Source organism: Apteryx rowi, unplaced genomic scaffold (assembly GCF_003343035.1).
Source record: "Apteryx rowi isolate R43461 unplaced genomic scaffold, aptRow1 scaffold_120, whole genome shotgun sequence".
Taxonomy (NCBI): domain Eukaryota; kingdom Metazoa; phylum Chordata; class Aves; order Apterygiformes; family Apterygidae; genus Apteryx; species Apteryx rowi.
This window is the reverse complement of record NW_020447420.1, coordinates 2,135,566-2,157,487: the sequence shown is the minus strand read 5'-3', so window position 1 is coordinate 2,157,487 and position 21,922 is coordinate 2,135,566. Positions and strand designations below refer to the sequence as shown.

Below are 21,922 nucleotides of genomic sequence, written 5' to 3'. Positions count from 1 at the left end.
AAAACTCCAAACTCCTAACCTGTCACCCTAGCTCACTGATCCCAAACAACTAACCCCAAACCATTCATCAGAAGCCCCTAACCCCAAAACTGTAACCCGACCCATACCCCCAAATACTGAACCCCAAACCTCTAACACAAAGCTGCCAACCTCAAAGTTGAACCCCTGACCCAAAACTCAACTCCAAATTCCTAACCCAAAGCCTCAAACCCCAAATCCAAATCCAGCAACCCAAACCCTCCAAAACCCTGAAACCAAAGCCCCATACCCCTAACCCCAAACCCCAGCCCCCAACATCCAAATACAGCAAAAAGAATCAACTAATAAAAATACAGAAAGACAGACAACAGGAAAATTAAGCATGAAATAGCATAGTGGAAACAGAGGGGGGGGACCAGCCAAGGGCAGGGGAACTCAAGCAGATGTGGGGAGAAAACAAAACGTGAGTAAAAATACAACAGAGGGAAAAAATGCTGCTAAAACACAGAAAAGAAAACCAGGAAACCAAAAGAGCAAGGGAAGAATGTAAAAAAAACAGAGCGACCAATAATGACCAACACACCAAGGTGAACTGTGTTTATCTGAAATGTACAAAAAAATATTTTTTTAATGACTCTCCATCCTTGGATGCCATATCTTCTCTTTGGTGGAGCCCAGCTGGAAGCAGCGCAACCCCGGTGCCAGCTTGTTCCCATAGCAGTTCCTCGTCATCCAGTGCAGCGCCTGCTTCTCCCAGGCAGCAGGACAGATAACCCGGTGCCTTCCCAACAAGAGGATGGGAATGAGCTGGGCCTACAGAGCGGCTCCCACCAGACCACACGTGGGAACAGGATCGTTTCATAATAAAGAGTCCAGCCGGGGGAACAGAACAGCGAGACAAAGATGAAGTCGGTGCAAAAGAGATGTGGACTCGGGAGGCCTGAGGGAGAAAGTGAAACCATCGGGGCTGAAACCTGCATGGAGCCAGGGCGGACAGCAAGGTCACAGCCTGGCCTGGTTGCTCCTGGAAACATGGAGCCAGTGTGATGCAGAAAGGCCCTTCCAAGTAGCTGCAACCAGAGGCGCCCAGACACACAGCCCCGGGGCAGTGGAGTGGAGCCGCCCACGACCAAGGCAGGGCAGCACCGGTGGGAAGGCCCCGCAGCTATGCTGGCTGCCTTGAGGCCTCCACCCACGGGTGGTGGTCGCGGGGCACTCCCTCACGGCCTCCACCTGCTGCATGCCTGGGCTCGTGGGCACCTCCTCTGTGGCAGGGGCTGCCCGTGGCTCCCCGGCTGCAAATGACAGAGAGAGTGAGAAGGGTGCCAAGCCCCCCATGGCTGCTCGCGCTCTGTGCCGGAGCTAACAGCCCACATCGTACGGCACACGTCCTACCCACCCTTCCCATGCCGGTACCCCCAGCCCAGCCCAGCCTGACCCGCACTGTGTCGACCGCCCCACCCACGAACAGGGCCGTAGCTCGGCAGCAGGGGTGCATCGGAGACAGAGCCCATCTCTCCCGGCCTGCCGCGACATGGCTGCTGCGGGGCGCCCTGTGCCCCTCCGAGCACTAGAAGCTTCACGGGCTTTTTAAGCTCTGGTACTCCCAGCTCTCCTGTTACCGCATATATCACCCAAAGAAGCCTCATGGCAACTGTAAGCCTACCGACATGCAGTCTGCGGGTCCTTCTTGTCTCATGTGGGGGTGGAGTGCCAGGAGAGCGCTGCTCATACATGGGGATGCGTCCGGCAGTCACGGAACTGTTCTGGCAGGCTCCCACCTGCCCTGGACAGGCACCCAAATTTTCATGTTCCAGTCACAAACTCTCTGCATCATCCAAACTCCAACTCAAGCACTTCTGTTTTGGTCTGAAAAGTCTTCTATGTTTTAGGACGATCATTAGCCAAGCACCCACTTTTTGTCCCTTCCAGCTTTCATGGTTTGACTTCCTCCCCGAGACAGTGCAGTTCTCCGCAGCATACCGACAACTCGTCGCGCCTCGCTCCTCGCGGCTCCTTTTTCCCCGTGGAGCAGAGGGAAGCATCAGGCGCTGCTGCCGGCCAACGGCAGCGAGGTCCCTGCCCGGCAGCCTAGAGGGAGGGCTCATGGGAGCAACAGGAGCCACAGGAAAACAGCAGGCTGAGTCAGGTGTGGTTTAGCACTTTTCCGACTTTTTTTTTTTTTTTTTCTTTTAGATATATTCTGGCAGTCCTTCATGTCAGCCTCGCGAACCTCCACGGACACGGGCGGCGCGACCGAGCCAAGCCTTGTTCTCGCAGCGTTGAATCCCGCCTGCGGACGCGCCCTTTCCGCTGCCGCGGCCCGCGGTCTCTAGGACCCGGCGCCGGCCCGGGCTCCGCGGCCTGCGCCCTGGCCTGCTGCGGCCGGTCCCCGGGCTGCTGAGGCGCCGCGCCGCAGCGGAGGCGGCGGAGAGGGCGCGGGGGCGGGCCGGTCGGCCGCAGCGCACCCCCAGCCGGCGACTCCCGCGCCGAGCGCTCGCCCGGCCCGCCTCAGCAGGGGAGCGCCGCAACCGACGGGAGCGTGGGGGTGCCGCGGCGGGAAGGCGTCTCGATGCCCTTCTCAGGTGCGCCGGGCAGCCTCCCCGCCAGCTGCTGCTGGTGCCCGGCGCCTCTGAGAGTCCTCTGGTAACTACCTGGCTCGGGTGCGTCCGAGAGGAGCGGGCTCTCGAGCGGCGGCGGGGCGCTCGGAGCCCCGCCGCTCCGGGGAGCGCGGGCGGCGGGGGCCTCTCGGCGCGGATCCTGAGGGGTAGACAGGCCAGCTGGTGCCGGAGTCGCCAGCTGGGAGGGGCGGACAGCGTCCGCGTGCTCCCCGGTGTTTGGCAGAGGCCTCGCCGGCCTGGCGGTGACCCTGAAACAAGGGGAAGTAGACAGTGCCTTCAGAGGTCTGCCTTAAACAAACCACCAATCAAGGAGTCTCTGAAGAACTCCTCGGAATGAGGTCTGTGGGATGTGAACCTGCTGGCTTTTAATAAGGCTACATTTTCTTCTGTTGACATGTGTTCTCTATATATTCAAGTATACTTAGGTCTTTGGATATATGTACAGATATGCGCACACACGTATGCTCAGAGACATAAAGTTTTATCTACAGGAAAAGAAATCGTCCTTTAATTTTGTTTTACAAGTCACTGAAAAATGAACAGAGAACTGTATAGATGAATTGTTTCATTTGTGAAATTAAGAATTTTTGAAAAGCAAAGTTCTCTTTGTTTCTTAAAAACTGATACCACTTTTTTTCTTTATCTGCTGCTTTACTGAGGTATCTTAAATATTTTAATTAGAGAATAATTGTATTTATGGAAGCAGCTGGTTCAGCAACAGCTGGTACAAAAATAACGAGTTCAGTCAATATTCTGAAGTTTCTAGGGCCTTTTAGAAGATAATTACTTTAGTTCTAGCCATGTAAGATATCACTTTTCCTGAAAAACATACAGTTTAATAGCTTTATTTTTAACGTAAGTTACAAGTTTTGTGTGTTAGCCCTTTTAAAAATATTCATTGAATTTTTTTCCCCAGGTTTGATTTTTTTTTTTTTTTAAGCTAGCATCCCGGTTTTGGATTTATTGGATTTTATTTGGATTTTCACCCCTCTTTGCATCAGTTGTATCATTGCCAGAACTTTTCCCTCATTCCTAGTAAACCAGAACTGTCATTCCTATACCACAATCTTATTGCACACTGAGATGCTTTCTGCTTCTCTGGCCTCAAATGCGATGCTGACTACACTTCAAAGACTGCTATTGTGATGGTTCTGTTTTTTTTTATATATAAGAAAAAAAATTATTTTGGTATTTCATCTCTTCTCTCTCACATTACTGCTCCCTATACAAACTGTGATCACTGTTTTTTTCCTCAGGTTCAGTACGAGGCTGACTAGATGCCTCTGGAATTCCATTGCTTGTCATCTGGCAGGCATGTCGTCATGCAGGCCTGCTGTTTTAATTGCATAATGTGAAGTGACTGTGGCATTGCATCTTGAATGAGTAGCAACATTCTGCAGCAAATCTGACCTGTCTGCTTGACTGTCTTGGAACTGGCTGGTTTCTGTTACTTGTAGCAAAAGTATTTAGGTCTGGGCGGAAGGTAATGCAGACCTAGTCAAGATTTGAGTGGTCTGAATTCTACCTAACTTCTTATGTCTGCTGTTTATAACTGGCTAAGCACATTTGAAGGCTCAAAGCCAACAGGATAGGAATGCTGGCAATGTGGACTTCAGCAGAGCTTAAGCCATCTAGTCCTCTATGTTCCCAGAGATTTCATGACCTTATTACCGGTTTTGCAAACATTTAAAAACAGAACAAAACACTCAAATTTTGTGACTTAGTGTGTTCTTGAGAACTTTGCTTTTAGATTTGTCTTTTTTGTAGCAATACAGTTATGAGAAAGATGAATAGTTTTGATTTCAAGTAATAAAAATAAATGGAATGCATCTTCTGTTTTGGATTGTTGTATATTATCTAAATGCTCCGTACCACATGCTCAGGGGAAGATGTGAGATACTTCACCAGTGGAGAGATACAGAAAGGTTTGGTTATAAAGGGAAAGTTCATCCTTTAAAAGTGTCACTAGAAGTGAGTTTGTGCTTTTTGGCAGAGTTGGCAGAGTTGGGAAAGTTGAGAAGATAAAATGGAATGATAGAGTTGTTTTGGCATCTTAATTCTAGTGTTATTTGTGAGACTGTTAGGTTGAGATATACCAACTCTATTCCTGTCTGAGATTCTGCAGTCATTTTCAAACTATATTCCCTGTCTACAAGTTCCTCAGTGCTGAGGATCTCATCTGTCCTAAAGTTTGTTAAAAAGTAAGAAATTGTTTTGCAGTCTCTTGACTGAAGTAATGATGAAAAGTCCTTGTTTTAAGAGTAGTATAATACTGTTTGTAATCTGCGAGAGTGCAGATATCAGAAGTTTGATGAGCTGAGCTCTTTGTTGGTCTTTATATAATCCAGACAAAAAGGACTTGAGTGACCCATGCTGTTAAAACGTGGAAGCAGATTAAAGCATATGTAGTTCTGCAAAGGAAACACAGAAAGAAGGGGTTTATTTTGCTTTGTACTTTCCTTCAAGTTTATTACCATTCCATATCTTTTTCAGTGAATCACTCATTTTTCTTAATACTCTGACACTTCTATTTCTCAGACTTTGTTTTTTAATTCATAGGTTGTGGGTTTTTTCCTCTGTTCTTTTTAAAAACATTATCTCTTTCTGTTTCTCAACACCTGTGCTTATAGAATCTGTTTTTATAGACTAGTTTATTTTTATTTATTTTTATTTATTTATTTTTTTTAGGGGGAGTATGGGGAGGAACTTGGCAAAGATTCAGCTGTAATTCCAAATAAAGCTAAGGCAGTTCTGCTATTTATGTCTCTTGTCAGCCTGTTACTGCAGCAGATATGCTGCGTCTTGCAACAGCCGGCACAGAATAAGAAACATCTACCATTGCTACAAGCTGCCAACCGTAATCCCAAATTTTGACTAGACCAAGCCAATGGATTTGCAAAAAATCTCTTTATTTTCTTATTTTGCTGTATTACCTTTCTTGTTCTTATTTTTGTGTGCTCGTTTTTTGATAGAATGGGAAAAGAATTGTTAACAGGATGTTGTAAGGGAGGTGGCTGTTTGTGCAAAGAAAATCTTATTTTCTACCACGCTTAAGATTTATTGCTGCATTGGAATGATAGCATAATACAGAAATCTGATGGGCCGATCTCCTTCATGCAGAGGCCCTACATTTGCATTCCACTCTCACTGGAATTTGGGTGTAGTGTTAGACCTCAGTGCATATCTACACTGTGCCAGGTGTTGCAGTATAAGACAGGCCCAAACTTTTTCAGGCTTTTCTTTTTCAGAGACCTACTTAGAAAGAAATTGAGAAGAAAGCTCAGTCTGAGAAATTGAAGTGAGAGTCTCCACTGGTGTTGCAATTTCTAAGATTTGTCAAGAAGTAGGATGTGTTTCTTTGTTGTTTCAAAGAGAGGTTGATGTGTTTTAAAAGTTGATGTTACTCCTTCAGGATGACAGGAGGGCACCACAGAGCAAATGCGTAAGTTTGAGCTACTGCAGGTTGTTTGTTTTAACTGCATTTTATATCTAGTGCACAGAAGGGAAGATGAATGGGGGTAAATGACAACTTAATTAGGGTGAAAATGAAATATTTTAGGTGGAAGGTAGTTCTTCTTTCTGTTTCATTATTTCCACAGAAGTCGGTTCTTCTGAAGGAGTAAGAGAAATTAAGCCTATTTTTATGGCAATAACCTTGTAAAGCAATCCAGATACTTAGAGAGAAGGAAAGCTGTGGTCTAGTACAAAAAGCTGAATAGGGATGATTGTTGGTATTTCTTTAAATAAAGATTTTTGTGTCTCTAGTATAAAACTTCCTTTATGTTATTTAACTGGGTATGCATATTTATGTAAGTTAAGGTGTTTCTCAATATACAAGCAGTCAGCTTTAAGTTTCCTGTGTTATTAGTTGAAAGTTACTTTCGAGTGCTACATGGAATATTTTAACACAGATTTGCGATAAACCTGTTTGTGGTAAAAGGTTAGATTTATGTTCTGACATTTAAGTTAGGATGTATTGAACTCTATACAGGTACTCTACAAAGTTACTCTTTACAGTGTATTATTTACAAGTCTAAAATCAATCGTTTCTATCAATTTCCAAAACAGGAAGATCTCTTCCACACATGGGACAGAATCCATCAATAACACAAAAAATATTCAGTGATACAGTACAAGTCAGTTTGCAGTAATTAACCTTGTTGGAGTTTCTTGCCTGTAGACATAGTTTTTAGCTGAACTTTTAACCCAGAGATGTAGTTGCTGAAGTGCAGATTCCTGTCTCCTGTCAGCTTTGAGGATATGTCAGGAGACTGACCCTAGATGATTCACCTCTATGGAGAGGGAGATTATTCTAAGAAGATTATTTTCCCCAAATTGTTACATGTTTCTGATTTAAATTTGATGGCATTATTTCTGTCTGAAAGAACTATGAAATGACATATTTATCTATATGAGGTAAAAAGCAGTGTATAGAAGAAAGTTAAGAATATACACACAATCATTTCATCTAGTAATTTATTACAGTGTACTACCTGGATGGTTGTGATATTTAATAGTACACAGCAGTGCAATGCAGTTTATTACAAATTTGAAGCTGCTAAAGGAATTTGAGTAAGCAGAATACAATCATTTGAATTATAATTACCCGAGATTCAAGCTGTTACTCTAGCAAAGCATTGTCCAATCTTTAATGGCAATAGTTGATTTTAATATTGGTTTTTGACTCTTACCAGAAAGTTTTAAAATAAGTCCTTCCATGGTCAAAATATTTTAGGTCATGTTATGCTTGATTCCTGGTGTGGAGGTTTAAACCTCACTCTAGGGTTTAATAGGGCTCATGTAACATGACAAGCATATAATATGTTTATTTCTTGGAACGATAGAGAAAGAACCATTGTGAATATTTGTGTAAAAGGAGAAAACAGAAAAGAGCTTCATGCACTTGAAAGCATTGCTGTTTTGTTGTGTGTTAAAGACATACAGCTGGAGGTTGTTGAAGACTCATTTGCAATGAAGTGGGCTGATGCTGCCTAGCAAACAACAGACTCTGTCCTTGTGCTGTCTGAAATTTTGACTTTCCCAAAGAAATAACACTGCATAGTGCTGTCATTCCTTCTTCTGGTAAGGGAATATAAGCCTCTGAGATGACTGCATTTCTATAGGTTTTGAGCTGTAGGTGAGGGTGTTGAGAATATCTTTTAATGCCCTTACTGATGCAAAAGCAGTAGCACTAAGCATGAGTTCCAGGATGCAGCAGAGACTACAGGTGTGTGGAAACCTTGCAAAGGGTATTGCTGTGGGGAAGGTTTCCATTAGCGTTTTCTCCAATTAAATAGCAACCAGTTATGAGATAACAATTCCACAGGAGCATTTACCGAGTGAGCGCTCGCCGGGGCGGCCCCCCAGGGCGGCGCCGGCTGCGGCCCTTCGCTCGGAGGGGCGCGGGGCCGTGCCCAGGCGAGCCGTTTGTCCCGCACTCCCCTCGGGGCTCTGCCGCCGGCTGCGCAGGGCGGGCCGCCTGCCCGCGGCCCGGACTACAGCTCCCGGCGAGCCCCGGCGGCGGCGCGGCACCTGAGTGGCTCCGGGGCGGGGCGGGGCGGGCGCGCGGGGCTGTGCGCCGGGGCAGCGGGATGTGCGCGCGGAGCCCCCGCCGCCTCCCCCGCGCGGGACGAGCCGCGGCAGCGACGCCGAAGGGGCGACCCCTGCGCTCCGCCGCCCGCATGGAGCTGAGCAGCGCAGAGGCGGCCTCCACCCGGCTCCTCAGCCTCACCCAGCGGTACCGGAGGCGGGGGCCGGGGCGCGGCGCGGGCTCGCGCTGTCAGCAGCGGAGAGGCGGCGCTCCGCTCGTAGCGGGCGAGGCGCCGGCGGGCGCGGGGGCCCCGCCGGCAGGCCGCGGCCGACTGGGCCCGGCAGCCCCCGGGGTTCCCGGCGCGGAGGGGAGGGGAGGGGAGGGGAGGGGTGGCCGGCGGGCCGCGGAGCGGTAGGTGTCCCGGCGCTGCGGTCGCCTCCGTCTGGGGTTGCTGTAGGTGGCGTGGACAGAGCCAGAACAGTGTCTTCTGACCGATTTTGCAGCCTTTTCAACGTTTTGCTGGTACAAGCAGACATCGCTGATGTAGTAACTGTGGAATTACCTGATTATTTTAGCGTGCTTGTGACTGTGTCCGCATCCTCTATGAAAACAGATTAACTGATATGGTATGTTGAGGGGTTGACGAGTACAGACCTAGGTGGTAAGGGGAAGCCGAAGAGGCGTACAGGCTCTGTTGCCGTGGTCATACAGGAGCCGTTTGCACACTCAGCCCTTCCTGCTAAACCCCTCCCCCGCCAAATGAAATGTTTTCCAGTGTGAAATTTTAGGAATAAAAAACTTCTGACTTGACAGTAGGATCTTAAAAACGCATGCTTAAGTTTAGATTACCAGATATGTGCAGATTTACTTTCTGCTTTGACTTGGTTGGACTAGATGATCTTGGTTGGACTTGGTAGTCGGTTGGACTAGATGATCTCCAGAAGTCCCTTCCAACCTCAGCGATTCTGTGATTCTGTAACTTTCAAAACTGTTAAAGCTTGTAGGAACTTCTCTTCCTTGTTACCACCCATTTATACAACAGTACCTATGTTTCCAAACAAATGGGGGAGAGAGGTGGAGTGTATCCTAGGTACTGTAAAAATGTATTAAAACTGTTTTTTTTTTTTTTTATTGGAATCATCTCATCATTGTTTTAGTATAGCTCATCTGTACTAAAACAGTTTTGCATTATAAGTAAATTCTGAATTATTGAGCCAAACTTGTCTGAGCCATTGCTAAACTAACGTAAGTATTTCAATGCTGGTAGTTCACCCTAATATGACAAAAATTACTCTTAAAATTGGCGTAACTAGAGCAATAATGTTTTTCTAATGTAGACCGGGTCAGGACTGAGAAAGGATGTAATCCAGTGAAGAAAATAAGTAAAGACGGTTAATAGTAACAGCAGGATGTTTATAAGTTAGATATGATATGTCAAAGAGATGAGTAAAGATCTAGGTGGTAGCTAAGAAGGGACAGCCAAAGAGGCACACAGTCTAGAGTTCGCTGGGGAATATGTAGATTTATGCAAATTGAGTGATAATGTAAATCTGGTCTTTGCATAAGTTTAAGCTAAAATGCCTAGCTTTCTAAAGGTTGTTTATGCAGCATTTATATTGGTGCAAGATTCTGCTTTTAATTGCTTGGTATGTAGGTGAGACTAACTTTTATGTATAATACTGATTTGAAAAGGACTGCTAGTGTGTTTAAAAGTTGGGTATGTTTTAGATACTTTAAATCAAGACCAAGATGGACAAGATGTTAATATTAAAATTCTGTTGGAAAATTGTTATTAATTTGCCCATCTGTGTTTGTAATGGTGTATGTGGAGATTCTTTCTTTCTTCTTTTTTTTTAATCCTGTTCTGGCTTAAAGCTATTAAAATTGCATCTTTCTTTTGCACATGTTGTGTTAGAGAACATCTTTGCTGTTCTAAGCATAACTTTATTGAGCAGCAGTTATTACAGTTTGCAATCTGTATTGTACATGTATTTGATCATGGGCTACATGATTGTGTTTACATATCTATTTTCAAAAATGTTGTTGCGCTACATTAATTTTATTTTAATTTCTCCATTATTGTTTTTATAGGAATAAAAAGTTTAAAAATTATATCAGTTCATTATTGGGAGTGTATAAGCTTGTCAAACTGGAGCTAATTTAGTTTATTACCCCTCCTCAATATGAGAAGTGTCTTTGACTAAAGAAAAGGAATTATCTAATTTATAACCACAGAAGCATGGCAGTAGGTGTTGACATCACCCTTGCTACCAAATCAAATGAAGATGGTAATAACAATTCATGTACCTCAGTTTCCATAAAATGACTGTGTCTTATATCACATCTTCAAAGTTAACAAATTGAGATACTTTTGATTGAGGCAGGAGAACATCTTAGTCTCAGTGAGTTAAGATGTAGCATCATTTCAAATACTTTGAAATAGTCCTGAAAAAATAGAGCATGTGTTATAGGTCCATTAAATGATGATTAGATGTTCCTTGCTGGCAGATATGCATAGTAAAATGATTTGCTAATCTCTGCCACTGTCAGGTCTTTGTAATGCATTTGTTGCTTTGGAGAAACTTCTGTTTTTTAAATAGAGAGAGCAGTATCTGAAAAATGCCTTTGATACCAAAGGGGCATCGTTTGTGGTGAGAAAATTTCCTTAAATTACTTGAATATTGTTTGTGGAGAAGATAAGAACATAAACTTTTCAGGCACACAGGCTCTTCTTTATGCCTTTTCTAAGCTTGTCTGCATTTTCCATCTATATTATGTGGTCTAAGAAAATATATTATTTCTCCCCATTAAACTCACTTGCTGTTGGTGTTCTCCTCTGCATCGTTCGCTGGATATACTGCATCCCATCCCATTTAGGAACCTCTGTGTCCTTAGAAGGGCAGATCTTAGCTCTTTGGATTAGAATGGAGTCTCATGGGTTCACCTTGCAAGGGAAGCATGGATATCACTTCATTCTTTTTTACCTTTCATGAAGATGGTTCCATTCAGAGCACAGTAGGCCAGCAATACTCTTTGTGGTGACTTTATAATTTGTATTGAGATTGTCCAGACTTGACCCATAAAAGTGTCCTGACTTTCCCAAGACTTGAAAAGATTTATTGTGCTAGTAATTGTTGTTGGGTTTTCCACCTGCTCCTTAGATTGTCATCCTATGTATACTTCTTCACTTAATCAAAGACTGAACTTAAAATTTCAGAGCTCAGCAACAGCAAAATCAATCTTGACCACTGCTTCCTTAAAATTCTGCCACCAGTACTGTCAGTGACAAATGTTCATCGACCAAAATTGCTTTTAGAGTGGTTTCCAAGGCAACTAGCACACCTAGCCACAAAAATGAATTATGTAGAGCAAAAGTCGCACACAAAGAAAATGCTAGCACTTTTGTGATTACCTGTTTTTTCTGTAAAAGTGAAAAATTCTACAAAACACAGTGCCTTAAGATGCATTGCAAATGATGCATTCCATTTGTTCCTTGAAGCTTCAGCCAAATTTCCTGTATATCTTAGAACACAGGAACTTTTACTACTGTGCAGATTCTTCATATAGGAATATCCTGGAAGGTATTTCACCATGATTCTCAGGAAAGTTAAGATAATAACTGTCCTCAGTCAAACCTAAATTCACTGTGCGGGCAACCAAAAGCTAAAATCTTAAATTATTGCATTTGTGTTCAGGTGGTAATGCTTCCAAATGTGTGATTGTTTTGGAGCTTTTAAAAATCACGTTCAGTGTGGTTTTACCTCAGTTCTTGCAGTTGATTTTCCTCAAATCACTTTTATTACTCCTATTGGAGCATGTATGTATATGTCCACATAGCTGTCAGAACACAGAGTAAGGCTTTGCTGCCTTTGGGGACCAGACTGGCTGGGTGGGTCATTTCTTGCTTTGGAAGCAGTATAGCTGCATTTGTGCAGCACGCTGTCTGGCTGAAAGGGATGTGACAAAGAAAGTATGGTGGTATGAATTATCAAAAGTGTTAATGGCCTCTGAAGGTTGTATTCACATAAAGCTAGAAAGGCAGCTCTGTTATTACAGCTGCCAACATTCCTGCTTCACTGTGAGGGTCATCTAAAATGACTACTAGTGTCATGGCCTTATGCTTCCTGCATGATCTACATACTGGAACCAAATATTGGAATTAATTTGGTGAGTTTTAAAATTTTATTAGGTCTATCTTGTTTGTATTGCTCTTACTTGTGTAAAGGCATTGAGTCCAAATGGACAGAACTCAGAAATATGAATCATATTTAGTAAATTCTAAGTACCTTTAAATGAAAGTCCAAAAAGAAAAGTTGTCTGAAAGTTAAAATAATTCAGAGTCTAGTGTCATGGTGTCCCCTAAAGGCAAGAAGCAAATATAAGGGTGTTGCATTAAAATTTAAATATTTCTTCTGTTTATTGTTGTAATGCTACAATTTATAGCAAAAAAAAAAAATCCCATATTGTTGGTCTGTGGTTTTTTGGTTTTTTTTACTTTCATTAAAAATAAACTGCTTTATTTTCATTACTGCTGACTTGATGGTGGGCTGTAAGTTTGGAATGTGATAGAATGATTGAGCTACTAGCCATGGCATAGGCCGGGTAATCAAGATTTATGTTAAATTTGCACCCAAATTTTTGTTTAGCTTGTATTTTAACGTGTGTATCCCCATTTCAAATATGGGAAGCTCAGTGTTTATAGTTAGAGGAGATATTTGCCATCTTTTTGACCTCAAGAAGCACATGTTGATGTACTTAATGTGACATGACTGTATGAGATTATATATGCTAACGCATGGGGATTTTGAACCTTGCATTCTAGGCTTCCTTTTTGCTTGCTTACCGATTTTAGCTTTGTTAAGGTTAGGGGTGGGGGGAAATCTAGGAAATGCAGTTCTTTCCTTACACTTTTGAATTAAAATAATTACTTGTTTAGTTTCTCTCTGTGTGTAGGCTAAATAAAGACTCTCCAATAAAAGTGGTAGTAACATACCAAGAGTGAGCTTATTGAACATAGTGCAGTTGTTCTGCTCAAGGCATTAAGTTTACTGCAGGCTTCCGTTCCCTTAGATTAAATGGAGATCTCAAATGCAATTATAAGCCACCATCCGCTTTGGAACTCTGAGCTGATCACATCATAACTAAATATTTAATTTAATCATGGCTTTGACTTTCAATCAGGGCACAGACATTGCTTTCTATTTGAGAGTAATATGAAAGCCAAACTGCAATGGCTGCTAGAGGTTGTTCATGTTGTAAGAAATGTTCCTTGCGATAACGAGCTTATTCATGCTGAACAAGGTTTGCAGTGTATTACTTTCGTCAATGGTAGTGTACAGTGTTGCAGGAGCTCTAAGGCTAGCTGACTATGTGTACTAATGAAACTTTTCTGTTCTAGCTCCGTCTCTGAAGATCTGGGTTGCAGACGCGGAGAGTTTAGCAGAAAGCATTATGGATCTGTGGAGCTGGTAAGTTTACACAGCCCATCCTGTAATTTTAACAGATTATAATGCAGAGCTCAAATCCCTTTCTTTTAATTTCCAGGTAAAAGACTGGAATTAGTTTGGAAAATGTGCTTTCTAAGATGGGCTGCAAAATTATAGCGTAATAAAGAGTTCAGAGTAGTTTGAGAAAACCTGTTCTAGGAAATCTTTTTACTGCCCTGTTTATGAATCTTTCATCTTATCGTGCTGGAAAGTGTTATATAAATAACCCCAGATTTTTGTATTTATTTCTAGATTATTCAGAAAGATTGAAATTGAGCCTTTTTTTTTCTTCCTATAACCTGAAGAATGCAAAATATTAGGATTGTATTTGATAAAGTATTGGTGGTGATGTGAGTTGAAAACTGTGTGCATGGTCATGCGTGTACATATTTGTGTTTGTGTGTGTGTGCACATGCCTCTGAATAGCGGGAGAGGGTTTAAAATTAAAAGAACTAGGCAAAATAAGGATATTGAAAAATGTTTGTTCCCTAAAATCTGTCAGTTTATTCTGTATTTTCTTCAAATTGAAAGATGAAGTTAACATTTCATTTTTCTCACAGAGAAATTTTTTCTCCACTGTAAAAATTAGCAATGTGTCAGCAGCTGAAATAATGTGACTCTGCATATAAGGCCATAATGAAATATATATAAACTTACTACAGGAAAACCAAAGTGGGGAGAGGTAAAGAAACTGAAGCCTAGCTCTGTTACTATAAGAAGAAATCACTAATGTCCTATTAGCTATTGTTGTAATTTGAAGTTCTTGGATAGCGTATTAATCAATATATGCACTTTTGGTATAAATTGATGGCTTAGTTTCTGGAAGTTGTATTGCAAGAAAACCACGTGCTTTCTTTTCTTTCCATACATTCCATGTGTTAGGTTTGGTGTTAATCAAAAAAGCAAGTGAACTGCTATGCATTAAGAGACACTTACTACTGGTACTTACGTTCTTTTGCTGGAAAAAGAAAAGTTACTGATAAATATAAATTCACAGTAAACTCATACAACTGGTCTTGTCTTTTGATTGGTCTTTCTTAAAATTCTGCTTGTATTTTATAAAAGTATGTCTTTTTATCTTTTGAGGTACAAACATATAAAGAGGTTTGATGCACTTTCAAATTTCTAACTATTTAATTGAACGTTTTCCCCTTAATATTTTCCATAGCATCATCCCAATTGCTCCTTTACTTCCGCCTTATTTTTTTTATTACAACCTAATTATTTTGTCTCTACCCTAAACATTTTCATAGGAATGTCTTCTTCATTGGCGTAGTATGACCAGTTGTCCGAATCATCTATTTTACAGTTCATACGAGGCACCAGGATCTTTTGGAGTCTTTGCCATGTTAGTTTATTCCTGACATAGCCTCCGATCCCTTCAAAGTGAGGGATGAAGAGAACTTGAAAACGTTGTGAGAAGTCTTCCACCAAATAAAGGGAGAAAGTATTATCCTAAAATAACATGGGCTGCTAGCAGGAGGCCAGGAATGATTATGATTACATTATTGTTGTTCAGATCCCATTTCTTAAGTTTGATATAGTATGTGACAGTCTCATTTTTTGCAGTGTTGAGAGAAGTAATATGAAATGTCATTGGCAGCTGATCTTTGAGGAAAAAACACATTCTCTTCCCGATCTTCTGTTGTATGAATCCTAAGCAATATTGTTGAACACAGCAATATTGTTGAAATGACATTATCCTATATTTTACTGACTTTTTGAAAGTTTTTTTGAGAACAAAGAGAGTCTCAGTATTCTGTGAATCTCTGGATTCACTTATAAAAAGAACAGGCAGATTTTCCAGAATATTCATGAGGGTGCCAAATGTGTTGAAATCTTCAACTGGAAATTAGCCATATTTGGCTAACGATGTTGGATATTAACGTTGGATTATTTATGATATTAATGTTAGAAGCAGACTAGGAATCTCCTCTACCTTATGTTGTTCAGTGTCGTCACTGACAATTATGTTTGGAGATTCTTGCTGCTATCCATCTCCTGAAAGCATCAGTATATAAAATGCAATAAAAGACTGCTAGTCTCATCAAAACTGCCCACAAGGTGCAGTTTAGGCTCAGCAAGTCTGATTGGACTGGCATCAGGATGTCTGTAAAACCCATTGTTTTGAAAGGAGCAATCTTCAAGATGAATTTCTGGAAAGAGAACGAATCTAGGCCATGAATGGTTAACCATGCCCATTGTTTACCATTTGCATCTAACAATGTGAGGAGCAGATTGCACTGCTTGCTTCTGGTTCTTCTGTTGCAACATATTGGAGTAGTAGTGGAGAACTTCAATATTTGTTTATTTGATAATTGTTTAGAAGAATCGTATTTTCCATGCTGAAATCCCTCTGTAGGCATTTTGCCTGTTGGTGCAGCCAGAAGCTGAAACAGGAGGACTTCTAGTTAGTGCTGGTATGTACCAAAAGAGCAAATGGCTCTCCCCTTCATGCATCCTTAAAGTTATAATCAGGTCATTCCAAATCTGTATTCAGACTGATAATGGCTGTGCTGGTCCCATCCCTGTGGGCTATCATATAATGCCTGGAAGAAGGAGAAACCATAGAGAGCTTTGGTTACTGACCATACGGATATTTTTGAAATTAGAACCTTTAACTTAAACTCTCTTACAGCTTATATCTAGTGATGCTGATGGAGCCATTCAGAGAGCTGGACGATTCCGTGTGGAAAATGGCACCTCTGATGAGGTAAGTGTTTAAAAATACTCATAGGAAGCTGAAAAAATAAGTCAGCTTCAGTTGCTATTCACAACTGAAAGATTTATTTACAGTCAATTGCCAGTGAAGCAATCTTGAAAAATGATAAATAATATGAGACTGTAAGAATCTAACAGGGAGGGGGTTGGAGGGGTTTCTTTTCCCCAAGTCTAGATTAGATCTTCTTTCAAGAGTATGTAATCTGAACAATTTATTTTTTTTAAGGGAAAAGCTGATAATTCCTTTAGTTTCAGTAGCATTTTGCTCACCTGATAATATTACAAGAAAAATACATATCCTCTGAGTAATCTTTGCAGTCTCCGGTTCAACACTTCACGTTGCTCTCCTGGTGATGCTATTATGTTCAAGCCGACCTTTGGGCTTTCAGGTTTGTTCCTCGGTGTTACGAGGTTATAGCTTCTTTTTTTCCCTCAGCAGTCTTGTGGCAGTTATGCTTCTTGTTAGATATGAAATGAAGAAGCTGAGTGGAGCCTGTAAGAGTCATTCCCTCTGGTTTCCTGTGCTGTTAAACTCATAATGTTCCCTCTGCCCACTCCAGGGATGCTTACGTTTCTATTAGGAGAGAAAAAAAAAAGAAAAAAAAAAAAGATAATCTTCCTTTGTAAAACATCTTCAACTGCAATTATCTTCTTAATATTTGAAGAAAGTAGACCTCACAGTCATATCAAAGAAATAAGTGTAAAAATGTCTTTTAAGATGTGTGAATTTAATCTGAAAATTTTTTGTTTAAGAGAATGGTAAGGAAAGGCACTTAGTCATAACTTTTGTATAGGTCATTCTGAATAAATGCAGCTCATGCAAAATTAGATGTATTTCTAAAACATAAATATTTTATGAGATTTGTTTTCCTGACTTTTAATTTGTGTCTGCATATTCAAGCTGGACACATTCAAAAGCTATGTATCACCATTTTTGAGAAAACGCTTGTTTTAATTTTGCCTTTTAAACAAATGCCTTAAATTTCAGGACTCCTCCTCATTGAATATTTAGTCCAAAATACAGTAATTGACATTAATGTTTCAAAATACACAGTGAAGGAAAAATTAGTATGAAATGATAACACAAAACAGAAGTTACAGGTCTAAAAGCATATTGTAGCTGTTTTGCTTTTCTATTAAATATTCAAATGATTTCATGTAAAGCATGTTCAGACATTCAAGATGCAGAAGACCTGTGTATCCATATCTGCTCTGGTTAATGTTTAAGTATTTTGTACCTAGTATAGCTGTTATAACAGGAAGAATTGAGAGCTCTATCTCCACTGTGCAGCTGTATCTGAGAGGGAAGAGAAAGGGAGGAGAAAGGTTGAAGTAGAGTCTATTCCCTAATTCAAGGAAGGAGTAAAGCTTCCACATCTCACCAGTGCTGTAACCACTAATGATCTGGTAAAAAGGGAAGACATTACTACTTTTCCTTCTGGTTGTATTTTGTGAGGGGATGCTGGCTTAAATGCCTGTTTTCAGAACGTATTTCATATAGAAGAAGAGATTAATTTTCAAAAAGGCATGGGGCTGGAGTCTCTTCCGCCACTTTGCATTTTTTACTGAGTAGCTTAGGCAGCTCTTTTTAGTGGACTGGTTTTTATGGATCTATATCTTGGGTATGTAATTTCCTCCATGCTTGTAAAGAGACCCTTGTGTTACCTGGTCTGTGGACTGGCATTGCAGGGAGTAGCATAAAGAAGTGGCCTAAAAATTAGCTCCTTGTAGGGATATAGCTCTTCATGATTATTGTTAGTTGGCAGATGGCAGAAATTCCCACAGAATTAGTTAGTTTGAAGGTATCATTTAATGAAGTAACCAACAAAGAAATTCTGATTTGAATCATCATTCTTCGATCCTTATGTTTATCAAATTCACTTATTAGGGAAGTATGTGTTAAGGCCTGAGCAAGCTTGTAATAACCCAGTGTTACTATTAAACTATTATTGATTATTTATTCGCATCAGTATTGTTGAGTGCAGAGTTAAAGAAAGCTAACTATTCTGCGTTCATGCACTGTGAGGTCATGTTCCGTACACTGTCTTTTTAGTTCAGTTTCATGCAGTTCAAAAGTTGATTAAGCCTGCATCACAGAAGGGTTCTCTGTGTGGGTGATGAACGGCCACAAGGTGAATGGCTATGGAGAATGGCTTTTTAGTAATTGCTATTGCTATGTTAACTCTTAATGGAAAAGGCCTTGAGGGACACTTGGGAATTTAGCTTAACCAGCCAGTCCTGAAACAACACTGGAGAACTTCCAGAAGCATGGTCTGATGTAGCAAGGAGTCCTTGAAGATTATTTTGGGAAGAACAGCAAATAAAATCTGGAGGCAGAATTCTGTTTATCAGTTTACTTATTTTTAAGTTTTAAAACTACAGATATTTACTTCAAATCCTAATTCAAACATCTCCTTTTTGGTGGAATATTAAGCTGTTATGCATAACAGTGGCACAAAAGGAAAAGACTGCAGTTATTAAAAAAAAAAAAAAACCTCACATGAGATACAGTGTAAGAAGTTTTAATTTCAGCTGCATTGCAACTGACTTCAGAATAATTCTTTGCTTTTTAAAATGTAGAGTATAAGGCTAAAATTGATTCTGGTGAATCAGCTACTCTTCAATGGTCTTTGTCTGAATAATGTACTCCATTTTCATTCACCTTTTAATTTAATAGTCTCCCAAATCTGTTTCAGAATACTGACTACACTCCAGGTACATGGCACAGAACGGATGTGCATCTGGAAAACCCAGAGTATCATACAAGATGGTATTTCAAATATTTTCTAGGAAAAGGTAATTATCTTTTTAGAAATGAAGACTTGTTTAGTGAAAATGCAATGTAGCTTTGAACTGCAATTATTTAAATGTGAAAAAGTATGGTACTAGTTTAGTGTTAATAATTCTTCTGTCCTGTACAGAAAATGAGTTCATGTTTCATATATTTTTAGCCTAAAGACAGAGGCTTTAGGCTGAGTTGTAAGGAGCTGAACCAATGTAATGGTTCCCTGCTACCAAAAGGGGAGGTTTTGACCCCCCTCTTGGCCTTGAGGGCCATACCAGTCTCTTATCTTTTTATATATATATGTGTGTGTGTGTGTCTGCGTATATGTGTATATGTATGTATATATGCATGTATATATGTGTGCATATATATATATACACACACGTTTGTGTGTACGTGTCTTCTTTACATTTGATATAATTTCTTGTTTTTTTCCTAACAGTTCATCAAAATTATGTAGGTACAGATGCAGAGAAAAACCCTTTCTTTCTGTCTGTTGTACTCTCTGACCAAAATAACCAGCGTGTTCCTCAATATCGTTCAATTCTTTGGAGAAAAACAGTAAGGAACAAATACTTATTGCTTCTCTGACTTTTTTTGTTTGCTTTTTGTTTTGGATAAATTTCTCCTCATTGACTTCATTTTTTCCTTCATTGTATTTTCAGTATTTGGTATATATTTTTCATTTTATATAATAAAAACATGTAATTGTTACGATAGGAGATGAAACTAAACTAAGCTTTCTTACAGAAATCTGTGATGCCGAATTTGTTTGTCCTTACGTGCAACACATCTTTATTTTTAGAAATGTTGCCAAAATTGTTCTTGATTATGTCCTGCCATCAATTTATGCAATGATTTTATAGTGCTTTTAGGATTTTTTTTTCTGTACAACTTTAAGAAAATAGCCAAGTGTGATATTAGAATCACTAATATTTTAAAATGTTTTTTTTTATTAGCTCTTCATAATGACCTTTTATGTGAGGAAATGATTTAAAACTCTTTAGCGTAGATGTATGGTTCACCTTTTTGATGATGAGAAATAGTTTGTAGTATCTACTAATTTCAGCAGCCCTCGTAATGCCCAAAGTAGTAGTGCTAGTTTTCTCTTTAATTTCCACAGGTAGAGTAGTCTAAACTAAGCAAAAAAATAATTTTGCACCCTCCTCCCCCCTTCCCTCCCCCCCTTCCTCCCCCTTCCAAAACCATCAGTAACTATGGCTAAATAAAACTAGGACTGTCTTGATCTTTGCTTTTTACTTTCTTGCTTTTATTAATATTCATATTTAAATGCATGGGAAATGTCAATATGTCCTGTAATGTCTCCTAGTTTTTTTTCCTTTATAGGGTACTCAGAAAATATGCCTTCCTTATTGTCCCACAAAAACATTATCAGTGAAATCTATACTAAGGTATGTATTTACAAAGAAGTTATCAGTTACAATACTTGTCTGTATCTCTCCCTGTAATTCAGAGCTTCTGTTGCATGGTTTCGTGATAGACTTATAGAAACAGTAAAACTAAGTATACAAATCTTAATTGTTGAGGACAGCAAAAAGTGGTTTTATACCAGTCATGTGTTATACTAAGTTACAATTTAGACAAGAGAAAAATTCTCAGCACTTTTTCTTTGGTAGAGGAACTATTTTCAAGTGAATTGGAAAATAGGTGCTATATGAACTTCAGTGGTGGAGAAGAAATATCTGTTTAAATTAGACAGACCAGGCCTAAGGAGCAGCAAATTTTGACTAGAGATCTGATTATAACATGGGTATGGCTGGCATTATCAAATAGGGAAGAAACTAAGAATTATATCTTCCAGAAACGGTCCCCTCATAAATTTCACGCTATGACCAGGTTATACACACTGTCACTGAAGCTGAGAAAATTCACTCCCCCAGCCAGAGTCAGTATGGGCATGCTCATACTCTGTCCTGCCTCCTCTGTGCCAGAGGAGAATATAAAGTGAGCAAGCCCAACACTGTTTCTGTTTCTTTCAACAGTGTGGTAAGTTCAGAAGTCCGAAGTCCTTTCTGCAAAGTGTTCATTCCTATTTCATCTGTAATTTTTATCATCTAGTCATGCTGGTGTGTTTTCTCAAATGGGGATTCCTCACTGATGGTTTCTTAAAATGCATCTTTTGTAAGAATTGTACTCCCTCTAGAAATCCATAGTGTAAGTGCTGTCATTTCACAAAAGCAAACAGAATCACAGAGTGATTGAAATTGGAAGGAACCTCTGGAGATCATCTAGTCCAAGCCCCCTGCTAGGTTCACCTAGATCAGATTGCCCAGGACTGTGTCCAGAGGGCTCTTGAATATCTCCAAGGATGGAGACACTTTGGGCAGCCTGTTCCAGAGCTTAGTCACCCTCACGGTAAAAAAGACTTTCCTTAGATTCAGACGGAACCTCCTGTATTTTAGTTTGTGCCCACTGTCTCTTGTCCTGCCACTGGGCACCACTGAAAAGAGTCTGGCTCTGTCGACTTCACAGCTTCCCTTGAGATGCTTATGCACACTGATAAGATCCTCCATGAGCCTTCTCTTCTCTAGGTTAAACAGTCCCAGCTTTCTCAGCCTTTCCTCATATGACAGATGCTCCAGGCCCGTAATCATCTTAGTGGCCCTTCATTGGACTCACTCCAGTAACTCCATATCTCTTCTGTATTGTGGAGCCCGGACTGGACACAGTACTCCAGGTGTGGCCTCACCAGTGCTGAGCAGAGGGGAAAAATGTTTGCTTAACTTAATAAGAAGTGTGTCCTAGATAAATGGGCAGTCTGCAGGTCCTCAAAACCTTT

At 40.7% G+C, this 21,922-nt stretch overlaps 1 protein-coding gene across 6 annotated transcripts in view; it reads left to right on the top strand.

The window, feature by feature from the left end:
- Window positions 1-8,155: 8,155 nt before the first annotated feature.
- GARNL3 (GTPase activating Rap/RanGAP domain like 3) overlaps window positions 8,156-21,922 on the top strand; it is a 58,674-nt gene continuing 44,907 nt past the window's right edge. For 4 of the 6 annotated variants that reach the window (XM_026090245.1, XM_026090225.1, XM_026090236.1 and 1 more), the window contains exons 1-6: window positions 8,162-8,337; window positions 13,529-13,598; window positions 16,255-16,329; window positions 19,034-19,133; window positions 19,565-19,683; window positions 20,470-20,534. In XM_026090245.1, coding sequence (XP_025946030.1) covers window positions 8,192-8,337; window positions 13,529-13,598; window positions 16,255-16,329; window positions 19,034-19,133; window positions 19,565-19,683; window positions 20,470-20,534 — 575 coding nt within the window. In that variant the 5' untranslated portion in view covers window positions 8,162-8,191. Of the gene's footprint in view, window positions 8,338-13,528; window positions 13,599-16,254; window positions 16,330-19,033; window positions 19,134-19,564; window positions 19,684-20,452; window positions 20,535-21,922 lie in introns of those variants that run through there. The other 2 variants (XM_026090259.1, XM_026090251.1) reach the window with 2 other exon arrangements.